This window comes from Sinohyriopsis cumingii, chromosome 16 (assembly GCF_028554795.1).
Source record: "Sinohyriopsis cumingii isolate HCF-2022 chromosome 16, ASM2855479v2, whole genome shotgun sequence".
In the NCBI taxonomy this organism is placed as follows: Eukaryota; Metazoa; Mollusca; class Bivalvia; order Unionida; family Unionidae; genus Sinohyriopsis; species Sinohyriopsis cumingii.
The window spans coordinates 33,082,382-33,097,475 of NC_142976.1; the positions used below are offsets into that span (position 1 = coordinate 33,082,382).

At 35.5% G+C, this 15,094-nt stretch overlaps 1 protein-coding gene across 4 annotated transcripts in view; it reads right to left on the reverse strand.

Annotated features, from left to right (window-relative positions):
- The window catches only part of LOC149780178 (uncharacterized), a 124,381-nt gene that overhangs the window by 15,466 nt on the left and 93,821 nt on the right, over nt 1-15,094 (reverse strand). For all 4 annotated transcript variants that reach the window (XM_089936922.1, XM_089936921.1, XM_089936920.1 and 1 more), the window contains 2 exons: nt 10,243-10,374; nt 8,305-8,408 (listed from right to left, as the gene is read on the reverse strand). In XM_089936922.1, the coding sequence (XP_089793048.1) occupies nt 8,305-8,408; nt 10,243-10,374 (236 nt within the window). The remainder of the gene's footprint in view (nt 1-8,304; nt 8,409-10,242; nt 10,375-15,094) is intronic.

Here is a 15,094-nt window from a genome sequence, read left to right on the forward strand (position 1 = left end):
CCATACTGTATAGTGGAGTATATTATAATTGCTGCATGATGTAATGATATCTATGACCATACCTTATAGTGGGGTATATTATAATTGCTGCATGATGTAATGATATCTATGACCATACCTTATAGTGGGGTATATTATAATTACTGCATGATATAATGGCATCTATGACCATACTGTATCGTGGAGTATATTATAATTACTGCATGATGTAATGACATCTATGACCATACTGTATAGTGGAGTATATTATAATTACTGCATGATGTAATGGCATCTATGACCATACTGTATAGTGGAGTATATTATAATTGCTGCATGATGTAATGACATCTATGACCATACTGTATCGTGGAGTATATTATAATTACCGCATGATGTAATGGCATCTACGACCATACCTTATAGTGGGGTATATTATAATTGCTGCATGATGTAATGGCATCTATGACTATACCTTACAGTGGGGTATATTATAATTACTGCATGATGTAGAGGCATCTATAACCATAGCTAACAAATAATTGAATGCATTATATTGAGGTTCCTTAAATTGTGGTACATTATACATACTGTACTGTTACTGTAATGGCATCTATTAGAATTACTGCATCATGTAATGGGATATATGACCATCAATGCCTTATAACAAGGTCAGTGTCATATTAAGGCACCTTATACAGAGAGAGACCAATGTATACGGATGAAATAATCTTTATCAGGTTGGTGAGAGGATATGCTTCAAATTGATTTGGACTGTGAAATAAAGCCTAAAGCAAAAGTGTTTTGTGGTGAGTCTCACCTGTAAATGGTGGTATGACGTAGTTTTTCCTAAAAACGGGCATGGCCCCTGGAATCAAGCATATTAAGGTACAATTTGAAGACATTATAAATTTATTTTTTACAGCTGAATACTGCAATTGATTCAAAATATGTCTTTGAAAAACCTCAACACTGGATCTTAATAGTGTTGCCACTGGATTCACCATTAGTAAAGCAATATATACATCATTTACAGACCAGTAATACATATGCCATTGATAGATCAATCTTACATACACCATTGACAGATCTGTAATGCATGTCATTGACAGCTCAGTAATACAAACACCACTGACATGTCAGTAATACATGTCATTTACAGATCAGTTATACATATGCCATTGACAGATCAGTAATACATATGCCATTGACAGGTCAATAATACATATGCAATTGACAGATCAGTCATACATATGCCAGTGACAGATCAATAATACATATGAAATTTGACAGATCAGTAATACATACGTCATTGACAGATTGATAGATCAGTATTACATATGCCATTTTCAGATCAGTAATACATATGACAATGACAGATCAGTAATACATACATAATTGAAAGATCAGTAATACCTATCCCATTAACAGGTGAGGCAAACAGATTAGTATCCAATAGCAACAAATGAAACTTTAGTCAAACAAGATGTTAGTAACAAAGGAAGACTCAGTCAAATGGATTGATACTCTACTGACAAGAATTTCCACAAATCCAAAATAGGTCCATTTCTTTTGCACTTTTATTCTTTTGATTGCTCAATACTGAAACCATTTCAGATATTATGAGACACTGTAACATACCTAACTTACCGACATAACTGTTTTCAAACATGTTTGATTTAATGTGTTCACAAGATAACTGTTAATGAAATATGTGACTCTGTGACATGGTCTTTGAACCTGAACCTAGTATCACAAATAGAAAATCATTAAACTTGTTTCAGACATAGCCAACATATACCCACATGCTAAGTTTGGTTAAATCTATAAATAATACTTTTTGGAAAGAAAGATAATGAACTGACATAATTAACAATATTCTTTTGATATATCTACAAACTGGTGTGAGTGTGTGTGTGTGTGTGTGTATGTGTGTGTGAGATTATGATTTTTAAAGTAGCTTTATCAATTTTTCAGACATATTGCTACGATGTCTGCAGTGTGGCAGTGAAGCATGATGTCCCACCCAGTCACATTATCCTGACACCAGGCTGACCAGTCCTAACACTAACTTCTTAATGCTGAACACCAAGCGAGTCAGTTGTTAGTACCATTATTTAAGTCTTTGGTATGACTCGGCTGGGGATCGAACCCATGACCTCTTGCATCCGAGATGAATGCTCTAACCACCAAGCCACTGGAGCTGTCCTCTACAAACTGGATTTATAAATCAATTCATACTTGCTTCTGTTATCACGGTCACAAGGCAGTACAGCTAAAAACCTGGAATAAGACTGATCTTCAAATAAATGTTCAAGTGCTGACTATCAAAATGATGATTAGACTGCAATGATGGAGGTTACATCTGCACCATTTTCCTTCTAGACAAATTTCATATTACAGTAAGTGTTTCAGTGAAAACCCCATATCAATATCAAATAGTGAAAACCCCATGTCAATGCCAATAGTAAAAACCCCATGTCAATGCCAATAGTGAAAATTCCATGTTAATGCCAATAGTGAAAATTCCATGTTAATGCCAATAGTGAAAATTCCATGTTAATGCCAATAGTGAAAACCCCATGTTAATGCCAAATAACGAAAACACCATGTCAATGTCAAATAGTGAAAACCCCATATCAATGTCAACTACTGAAAACTCCATTTCAATGCCAAATAGTGAAAACCCCATTCAATGCCAATAGTGAAAATTCCATGTTAATGCCAATAGTGAAAATTCCATGTTAATGCCAAATAACGAAAACACCATGTCAATGTCAAATAATGAAAACCCCATATCAATGTCAACTACTGAAAACTCCATTTCAATGCCAAATAGTGAAAACCCCATTTCAATGCCAAGTAGTGAAAACCCCATGTTAATGCCAAATAGTGAAAACCCCATGTTAATGCCTAATATTGAAAACCCAAGTCAATACCAAAAGGTGAAACCTAATATCAATGCCAAATAGTAAAAACCCCATGTTAATGCCTAATAGTGAAAACCCATACTAATGCCAGATTGTGATAAGATTTTGGAGCTGCTGGCCATGCAGGAGGTCAGATAAGCACCAGTTTCATTCCATGCCAACTATAGTTTGATAGTGTGCATTGTATGTCCATGAAAGACTCATGCTGATACAACCATCCCATCTTGGTAAGTAGCCATGTACAGATTTTCAAGACAGCCATTAAGGCAACCATTTTGGAGACTGGGTCAGGATAATTGTAATAACAACTAAATATTGTACACAAGTTTCTTTAAATAATCTTTAAAAATAATTAAAAAGACTGAGTGTAGCAAATGTTGTGCTTTCTTTGAGACAAAATCCTCTTCAGCCATTCAAAAGTAGTGACCAAATTATCAACTGACTTCCAGGCCATAATGGTACTAATTAGGCCTATCTAACATTAGATTGTTAAGTAATTTCAATAATATAGTAGAAATATTTGACCTGTGACAACTTACCAAAATGCATGGAGTGCAATGTGAACATTACTGCCAAACCCCAAACTAGACCACTGGATGAATATTAATCCTTCCAGGAATAACAATAGTAAACTTAAACTAAAAACAAATGGATAAACACAAGACGTATGATGGGCAACAGACAACAGACTACTGCATTAGCTCTTCTCATTTTTTACCAATAGAGATAAAAAAAAAAGGTAAACAAGGCTGCATCAACATGCATGGTTACCTTTTCCATAATGTTCTGAATCTCCTGAGAAAGAGAGCTTACTGAACTTGCTCTTGAAAGCTGCAAAAAGATCAGTACATGCTACATGCATGGCACTCATTACCAGGCACCAAAGCAAAGGCACTTGTTTAAACATTTATACATAATGCAAACTTGTCTACGTGATCTTGAAAGTCATAACTAACCAAGGAATTAGTCAAGAAACATAAAATCCATTATTAAAGGTTACTTTATTTCAAGCTCTTTCAAGAAATAAAATCAAAAAAACCCCACCTTCCCAAAAACTGAAACTGGAGTTTTCACCTATAACTATTTTATGTGCAAAATACTCGTGGTATCTAGTATACTGAATCCACAACTAGTATATTCTAGTGATATCTAGTAGGCTGAATCCACAACTAGTACATTCTAGTGGTATCTAGTAGGCTGAATCCACTACTAGTACATTCTAGTGGTATCTAGTACACTCAATCCACAACTAGTACATTCTAGTGGTATCTAGAATACTGAATCCACTACTAGTACATTCTAGTGGTATCTAGTATACTGAATCCACAACTAGTACATTCTAGTGGTATCTAGTATACTGAATCCACAACTAGTACATTCTAGTGGTAGCTAGTATACTGAATCCACAACTAATACATTCTAGTGGTATCTAGTATACTGAATCCACAACTAGTACATTCTAGTGGTATCTAGTAGGTTGAATCCAGTACTAATAGATTCCAGTAGTATCTGGTATACTTAGGGACCAATCTTGTACTCAGTTTATTATATATAAACCAATTTACATATATTTTATTATATTTATTTTGAGGTATGAATACCCTATCTTTTTAAATGTAAATCACATGGGACACATGTTTATAACTACCCCAATCCACCGACTCATATATTCTCAAAACCTATCAACCTGTTATCTTTTTTCATCTAGGGATGACTTCACCAGGCAAAACCCAAACAGGAGACCCAGGTGGACTTGAGATCACTCACCTGGATGGCATAGTAGCCAGATACAATAACAGTTGGTCAAAAAATCTGGGTTATTAGGATGCTTACATAAAATTTCTTCCAATGATGCTGACTACATGTATCATGAAAACATTTGTCTCCGATATTTCTATCTTCACCTGCATTTGATGGAACGTCAAGATCATTTGGCAAATATTGAAAGGTCCCTATGCCAGTACATTTGATGGAACATCAAGATCATTTGGCCAATAATGAAAGGCCCCTATACCAGCACATTTGATGGAACATCCAAGATCATTTGGCCAATACTGAAAGGCCCCTATGCCAGTACATTTGATGGAACATCCAGATCATTTGGCCAATACTGAAAGGCCCCTATGCCAGTACATTTGATGGAACATCAAGATCATTTGGCCAATACTGAAAGGCCTATATGCCAGTACATTTGATGGAACATCAAGATCATTTGTCCAATGCTGAAAGGCCCCTATGCCAGTACATTTGATGAAACATCAAGATCATTTGGCCAATACTGAAAGGCCTATATGCCAGTACATTTGATGGAACATCAAAATCATTTGGCCAATACTGAAAGGCCCCTATGCCAGTACATTTAATGGAACATCAAGATCATTTGGCTAATATTGAAAGGCCCCTATGCCAGTACATTTGATGGAACATCAAGATCATTTGGCTAATACTGAAAGGCCCCTACGCCAGTACATTTGATGGAACATCAAAATCATTTGGCTAATACTGAAAGGCCCCTATGCCAGTACATTTGATGGAACATCAAGATCATTTGGCCAATACTGAAAGGCCTATATGCCAGTACATTTGATGGAACATCAAGATCATTTGGCCAATACTGAAAGGCCTATATGCCAGTACATTTGATGGAACATCAAGATCATTTGGCTAATATTGAAAGGCCTCTATACCAGTACATTTGATGGAACATCAAGATCAGTTGGCTAATACTGAAAGGCCTCTATACCAGTACACTTGATGGAACATCAAGATCAGTTGGCTAATATTGAAAGGCTCCTATGCCAGTACATTTGATGGAACATCAAGATCATTTGGCAAATACTGAAAGGCTCCTATGCCAGTACATTTTCTGTCAAACTTCTTCCAATTTGCAGCAGTTCTATTGGAGAAAACTGTGTTAAATATTTTTCTTCTGTTAGTGGTGGATTGGAATGATTGGTATACACCTGCAAGCTCTTATTCCAAGATGTTTTCTATTACTATTTTGTTAAATCCTACTCAGTAGTTTTTGTGATCAAGCTGTTTCAAGGTCTTTCAATTTTTTGTAACATCAACCATATCTGATGGCTTAGTGGCATCATTTGTATACATCTGAAAGGTTTTATTACCAGGATGCTTTCTATCAAGATTTTAAAAATGTATCCAGTGGTTTTATTGGAGATTTAGTTTTAGTTTTATAAATAACAGGCATATCTAATGTTTAATCACCATTTTTAAAGAGCCAAAATATCTTAAAGTCAAGATGCTTTCTTTCATTTTCAGTCAAATCTATTCAAATATTTAAGTTTTTTCAAGGATTATCTAAGTTTAGTAATGTCAGCCATATCTGAGGCAGGATTGGTATCATTGTACAAATAATTTTATAAGTCTTCCTCTTAGCATGCCTTCTGTCAACCATGATCCAATTCTGTCCAGTGAGTTTGGCAAAAGTTGTTTAAATGGGTTTTGTTTTGTTGTTGTTGCAAGGTTTAACACCATTTTTCAGCACATGATATACTATACATGGCAGCCAGTATTAATGGTGAAGAAAGAACCCGGGAAAACCCCAGAAAGAACCACCGACCCACAAGAAGCTACTGGCAAGCTTTCTCACATACCCACATTGGCCAAATCCAAGACTTGAACCCATGCAGACAGAGGTGAGATGGCAGTGATCCGTAACGAAGAGTGCTTTAGACCACTCTGCCACTTGGGACCTCCTGTTATTTGTAGTAATATATATATTTATTGGTGGATTAGTACAAGCTGTATAAGTATGAACAGTCTCCATGCCAGGATTGCATTCACTCAAATTTTATCATATTCTGTTGAGCAGTTTTGGAGGAGCCATTTAAATATTTTTCTACTTTTAGCATCAGTGGCCATATTGGATGGCCAATCAGCACGAGTTGTATAAATCTAAAAGCCATCTGTGCTAAGATGCTTCCTGTCAAAATGGTCAATTTGGAAGTAGCCATCAAATGTTTGCTCTATTTTAAGTAACAACAGCTATATTTGAAGGCAGACTGGTGTCAATGGAATAAGTTTGAAGGCTCTTCTTCACATGATGCTTTGCTTCATGTTTGGTCAAATTTCACTCCATGATTTTGGAGAGGTCACTTAAAGGATTTTTTTGTATAGTTCTAATAACAGCAACCTGTATTTTACTGCAGACCAGCATCTCCTATACAAACTTGAAGGCCATCAAAGCTAGGATTCTTTGTATCCAATTTAGACAAATTCTTTTGAGCAGTTTTTAAGATTCTGTCTGAAGTTTTTTTTCTACTTTTTTTTGTAACATCAGTCACATTTGAGGGCAGATCAGCATCTTTGGCACAAATTTGAAAGACCTTCATGCCAGATGCTTTCTATCAAGATTTCTCAAGTTCTATTCAGTGGACAGATGCACAACAGCTGTACTGAAGATTTCATGCCAGGATGGTCAAATTCTGTTCAACAGTTTTCAGAAGTTAATTATCTGTTTCTTGTTTATTGATGGCAGCCACTTTGATTTTTGATCAGTGTAATTTATACAAATTTGAAAGGTCTCCATGCCAGGATGTTTTAGGTTCAATATCAAGTCTTGATCTGTGGTTTTGAAGAAGTGATTTGAAGGTTTGTCTATTTTAGTAACAGTGGCTATATTCAAAAGTCTGATCAGATTCTATTGAAAACTTTCAAAGGGTTTTCTATTTATGGTAATGGTGGCCATATTTAATGGTGGATTGGCATAAGCTGTGTAATTTGAAAGATCTTCATGCCACCATGTTTTATTTCAGGTTTTTCAAATGTTTTAAAGCAATGCTGGAAAACAAGTACAGTTATCTACTTTTTAACAGTGACAATATGGCCATATTTTAAGGCAAATCAACCTCAAGATATCACATGCATATGGCCACATTAATAAAGCTCATCCAACAATGTTTCATAAGCATTTATGTAAAATAATTTCATAATTGCATAATATTTAAACAATTTATTCCTTACGGCCACATTAATAAAACCCATCCAACAATGTTTCACATGCATTTATGTAGAACAATTCATAACTGCATAGTACTAAAATAATGCATTCCTTACGGACACATTAATAAAACCCATCCAACAATGTTTCACATGCATTTATGTAAAACAATTCATAACCGCATAGTACTGAAATACAGCTCTCCCTTGATTTTCTCCAACTTCCATATCTAACTGAAAAGAATGATGGAAAATGTAGGGAAACATAAATCTGGGTTGCATGTAACAACCAGGACACACAATAACTAAGGTGGTTTGAAAGGGTGGCAGTAAGTGAGGGTGGTCGAAACAATAGTCATGTGGTGGAAATTTTTGGAAGCACTGCAAATGGCTTTAACTAAGATGAAATGAAATAATGTTTAAGATGGCCACTTACATTTTCATTTAGTGAAGTATCGGGTATCTGATTTGTCTCCTCAGTAACTGGCTGTGACATTTTCCTGGCATTCTGGGATTGGCTACTTCTAGCCACAGAATTGTCTTAAAAATGAGAATGCAAATACTTAATTGTTGCATCGTATGGAAATGTAAATGTGAAGTAAGCCAGCACAACAAATCTGATGATGTAACTTAAGTCAATTTGAAAATTACTTACCATTTGACCATTTCACTCAGAAGGCATACATATCATTTTAAGAACACAGCCTATGTAAACTATCTGACACATTTTAAATCATGCTGATTTTACCTATTTTACTATAGCCTTATTAACAACATTTAAAACCAAAATACATCATTTATGTGCACTAATGCTGACTTTTCAAAGTTTTATTTTGAATTAGATGAGAAGTACACTAAAGAGCTAGAAAGGTAACAAGATCAGCCAGTCATATGTGAGACCTAGACTAGTACAAGATCAGCCAGTCATATGTGAGATCTAGACTAGTACAAGATCAGCCAGTCATATGTGAGACCTAGACTAGTACAAGATCAGCCAGTCATATGTGAGACCTAGACTAGAACCAAAATCAGCCAATCAGATAGGAGACCTCGACTAGTACCAGATCAGCCAGTCAGACTGGAGACCTAGACTAGTACAAGATCACCTGGTCAGATGGGAAACCTAGACTAGTACCAGATCACCTGGTCAGATGGGAGACCTAGACTAGTACAAGATCACCTAGTCAGATAGGAGACCTAGACTAGTACAAGATCAGCCAGTCAGACAGGAGACCTAGACTAGTACCAGATCAGCCAGTCAGACTGAAGACCTAGAGTAGTACAAGATTCACCTAGTCAGATAGGAGACCAAGTCTAGTATAAGATCAACCATACAGACGGGAGACCAAGACTAATACAAGATCAGCCAGTCAGATGGGACACAGAGTCTAATACAAAATCAGCAGTCTGCCTTTTAAGGAAAATTAATAACATAACCACTGTAGTGTATACATCACAGCCTAGAAGTATTTTTAGTTGGCAAGTACTGAGAGTGGTCAGCCTCTGAACTCAAACATCACAGCCTAGAAGTATTTTTAGTTGGCAAGTACTGAGAGTGGTCAGCTTCTGAACTCATACATCACAGCCGAGAAGTATATTTAGTTGTCAATTACTGGGAGTGGGCAGTCTCTGAACTCATACATCACAGCCTAGAAGTATTTTTTAGTTGGCAAGTACTAGGAGTGGTCAGTCTCTGAACTCATACATCAAAGCCTATAAGTATTTTTAGTTGGCAAGTAATGGGAGTGGTCATTCTCCGAACTCGTACATCACAGCCTAGGAGTATTTTTAGTTAGAGAGTACTGGGAGTGGTCAGTCTCTGAACTCGTACATCACAGCCCAGAAGTATGTTTAGTTGGTGAGAACTGAGAGTGATCAGTCTCTAAGTCATACCGATGCCTCAGTAGCTGAAACTTAAATTTGCTGTGTTTTCATCGTAACAAAAATTGATAACATGTTTAAATTTACCTGATGAAAATAAATGTGATCTGTTGAGTGAAATTTCCTGTTCTCAGTGTAGACACCAACCCGGAATCAATCAGTATCTGACATCATTATATTTATGATACCACAGATGTATGCAATGACTCGATCAGTTTTCACAGTAACCAACCATACACTTTTTATAATTTTTTAAAAGCAAGACTGAGTTTACAACTCCCCTTCAATAAATTCTAGACCTAATAGACCAATAAACCTATTAGATAACATTTAGCTTTCATTTCCTCTTCATGATAACATCCCATAATGTTCTCATCAAAAACCAACCAACCAATCATACACATCTATGTCTTCAGCTGCTGTGATGATCAGAGATAAATGAGGAAACCTAATTCTACACAGAGGTTTCAGATGAGAAATACATTAATTTTACCTGTGGATCCACCAGGTACAAATATAGCTGGGGAGGACTGGGAACTTGGCAGGACATTGAAAAGACCTGAGGGTACACTGGCACTATTTGTTGGTTTGGGGTTCAATACATCAACATACTGCTGTCTAGCACCTAACGAAACAAAAATGTTACAGTGTGTAATATACCTGTGTGTAACAAAAGTGTAAATATGGTAGATATAGATATACTGTTGCATAATAAAGTAGCCCCTCATTATAAAGCTTCTTAGAATACCACTGACTCTCTTATTAAGAGGGTATGGTTATGAATACTGGTAAAGTGGTCAAATTGTAAGAGGGAGTATTGTACAAACAGTATTATAAAAAGGGACCAGTGTACAAACATTATAAAGAGGGAATACAAATAACACGATAAAGAGGGACTACTGTACAAGCAATATTATAAGAGACTACTTTACAAACAACACTGTAGAGAGTACTGTACAAACAGCACTAAGGAGCACTGTGCAGTGTGACAAAAATAGAACACTACTAACATAATTATAAAAAGAGAATATAAAAAAGGGTGATCTACTAACATCATTATAAAGGGGAATACTGTATAAACATAAAAGGAAGCACTATTCACACAATATTATAAAGACTACTGTATTTATTTATTGGAGGGTAAACTGTGTTAACATCATAACGAGGGACTACCATACTAACTAAATTATAAGAAAAGTTACTACCAAGACATTTGTAAGGGCTTTCACTTGTGTAATGTTTGATTATGTAACTATGTACAAATTCATAATTTAATTATATATATATATATATATATATATATATATATATATGTATATATATATATATCTTGGAGTGCATTTTCTTGTGCTGATTCTTAGCTTAGTATCCCAAGAAAGTGTCATTATGCAGAACAAATACTAATTAATTGTCCATAAATTAATAGCTGAGTATTTAAAAAAATCAAACTTGCACAGGTTGAAGAGAGCAAAAACCTGAGATCATAGTGGATTTCCGCAACAGAAACCCTGCATGACAGATTTACAGCAGATCAGACACAGCTAGAGATGTCCCAAGGACCTGTATATACTTTATTCACCACTTTGTTTTCATTCATGTGACTTTAACAGTGTTTAGTATAATTGAATTACCATTTTCTCTTTTAAATATTTAATAACATGCATAAGTTGCAACCAAATCCATTTACAACCAATCTCTGCCAGATTTCTTAGTACTGATAACCTAGAAACAGTGATGTCATACAGATGATGCTGATGTCAAAACGTTGGCACTGATGTAACACAGACGCCACAGTGATGCCATATGGATGACAGTGATGCCAAAAAGATGACAATTATATCATACCAATGACAGTGATGTAATACATGACAATTATAATGTAATGATCATGCCATCTCAAGCTGTACAGTAAGCGATATAGTCAAGCGATCAATCAGACCCCCAAAACTGTGCTGATGGATCATCTGATGGACTGTTCATTTAAAATGTTCAATTTTTCAGCATGCAATTCTTGCTAGAACAAACCCACATACAGTTTAGACACTTAAAGTGTACTTGGTAACAGCCATGTCTAAAATGAAATTTAAAATGGCCACAAGACATACGGTTGTGTATTATTCCACATGAATTTACATCATCAGACAAGATTTGATCCAAAAATATCTTGTATATATCGCCAAAAGAACCCTTCAACTGACAGTAGCTCAAGAGATGTGAGAAATACCTGTGTCTAAGATGTACATCAATATGTTGTAGATATATCGGTCTGCAAACAATTCTTCAGTGTTATGAATAGGCACTATCAGACCCACAAATAGTCCATCAGTATCAACACAGATCTGAGGGTCTAATTTATGGGACTATAAGCATTAGTGCTACAGAAGTAGACAACCCTGAAGTATATGTAAATATGTTTCATCCAGTTTAATAAAAAACAATACTTGACCAAATTAATAGTGCTAATTACAAGATGAAAGCTGTAGGATTTGGAAATCACGCAACAATTCATTCTTCTAAGTGAAACTGAAATTCATGTACCTACTTAAAATAACGGAACTCTCAAGTTGTTAAGATTGATAGTTCTCATTTTTGATTTTCTTCAAAAACCTAGAAAGGCATAATGAAGTGATGTTGCTGAAACAGACTTTAATTGATTATGTATTAGTACAGTGCACTAAAAAGAGCAGCAAATTAACTAATATGGCAGTAATGCTGTAAAGGGCTTGAAAAATGAGCCTAGAACTTAATGATGATTGATGCATCAGTGACAGATTTAATTAAGTAAAACCTATAACTTAGTGCTTCATTGACAGATTTAATTGACAAGCCTAGAACTTAATGATGCTTCAGTGACAGATTTAATTAAGGCAAGCCTAGAACTTAATGATGCTTCAGTGACAGATTTTATTAATACAAACCTAGAACTTAAAGATGCTTCAGTGACAGATTTTATTAAGGCAAGCCTAGAACTTAATGCTTCAGTGACAGATTGAATCAAGGCAAGCCTAGAACTTAATGCTTCAGTGACAGATTGAATTAAGGCAAGCCTAGAACTTAATGATGCTCAGTGACAGATTTAATTAACACAAGCCTAGAACTTAATGATGCTTCAGTGACAAATTTATTAATGCAAGCCATTTTGAGTTTGGTACTAGAACCCCATTTATAAATTATCAAAGTTTAGTGTATTAAATTTTTCATAAAATAAGTGTAATAAATGACCATACGAACTATTTTATAATTACTGTACCAATCAAACATCAAGAATTGAAGGAACGATTAATTGAATTGTTACCTTGTTAAGAAGGTATCATAACAAAATCTCAACCCGAATTTCACAAACTTGCATAATCATTTCAACAATCAAGAAGTCATAAACATGAAGATACAGGCATTATTTGGACTCAAAACTACTGACTTTTTCATCTTCTACAAATGCTAACAATACCAGAGAATGGATGTTGTCCATACTTTTGATGATTCCATGCAGTCTAGGGTGTAAATTAAAAAGTAACCAGAGAATACCAACAGCTTCCACCAATACTTACTGCTTTGGATTTGAAAATGTTTTCATTTATCTTTATGTTTTAAAAATTATCAATATGGAATTTTCTCAAATTATAAATATTTGACCAATATGAACCAGTTCCATTTTGGGTTGTTGTAAAAAGAAAAATGCATATTGGTTGCAACTGTTACATATGCCGTGCAACATAATCTCTATGAAAAAAAATATGGCATTATCAGGCAAATATTACAAATCCAAGTATCTCGGGAAGAACAATATTGCAAATTTTGTTGTTCCTGAGATTCACTCCCACTTCTTGATATTTAATTGCCAAGCTCATAAACTCTTCATGCTCCAGATTCAAATATCATATTATCATGATTTCAATAAAGTGATAAAGAAACTTCCTACTGAATCATCTAACTAATCAGCAACAGCTTAATACTTATTTCCCTATTACATACATAACATATAAAGTTCAAACATTTGGATAAATGTAATATGAATATTAGTTATTTGTACAAGTTGCATAAAAGTAATTTTGTTCTTTACTTTTTGTTTTTCAAAAAATTCTCATGATGAATAGCCGAGCTTGGCAACAATTATTTTCCATTTCCCACAATTATTTACCATTTCCCACAATATCATCTGCTGTGCTTTTCTTCAGTTTTGTTCAGCTTACTAACTCTATCCTAGGCTACTAACTCAAACCCAGGGTACAAACTCCAACTGTGAGTACTAACTCAAACCTAGGGAACTAACTCAAACCTAGGTTACTAACTCAAACCTAGAGAACAAACTCCAACCTAGGGTACAAAACTCAAGCCTAGGGTACAAACTCAAACCTAGAAGACTAACTCAAACCTAGGGTAGTATTTCAAATGTAGGGTAAACTCAAACCTAGGTTACTAACTCCAACCTAGGTTACAAACTCCAAACCTAGAGTACTAACTCCAACCTAGGGTACTAACTCCAACCTAGAGTACTAACTCAAACCTAGGGTACTAACTCCAACTTAGGGTACTAACTCCAACCTAGAGTACTAACTCCAACCTAGGATATTAACTCCAACATAGGGTACTAACTCCAATATAGGGTATTAACTCCAACCTAGGGTACTACTCAAACCTAGGGTACTAACTCCAACCTACGGTACTAACTCCAACCTACGGTACTAATTCCAAACTAGTGTACTAACTCCAACCTAGGTAACTAACCCAAACCTAGAGTACTAACTCAAACCTAGGGTACTAACTCCAACTTAGGGTACTAACTCCAACCTAGGGTACTAACTCACACCTAGGGTACTAACTCAAACCTAGGATTGTGCTATGACCTAAAGCTAAAGATTACAAATAACTGTCACACTCTGATCCAGGTACACCTAATGACTGCAACATTTTATTGGCTATTATCAAATCAATGACCAATAAAATGTTTGAACTCTAAGTTTAGTCTGACTTTTTTAAAATCTCCTCCGAGTTTATTTTGTTGTTGTTGTGAGGTTTAACACCATTTCTCAGCACACGATAGGCTATGTATGGCGGCCAGTATTAATGGTGGAGGAAGAACCAGGGAAAACCCCGAGAAGAACCACCAACCCACGAGAAGCTACTGGCAAGCTTTCTCACATACCCACATTGGCCGAATCCTAGACTCGAACCCACGCAGACAGTGGTAAGATGGCAGTGATCCGTAACGGAGAGCACTTTAGACCACTCGGCCACTCGGGGCCCCCTCCTCCAAGTTTAATGAACATGTGCATTAACACTGTTGGTATTAGGTGCAAACCTCCAAATTTCTATAGAAAGCACATAAATTAAACAAAGCACCCAGA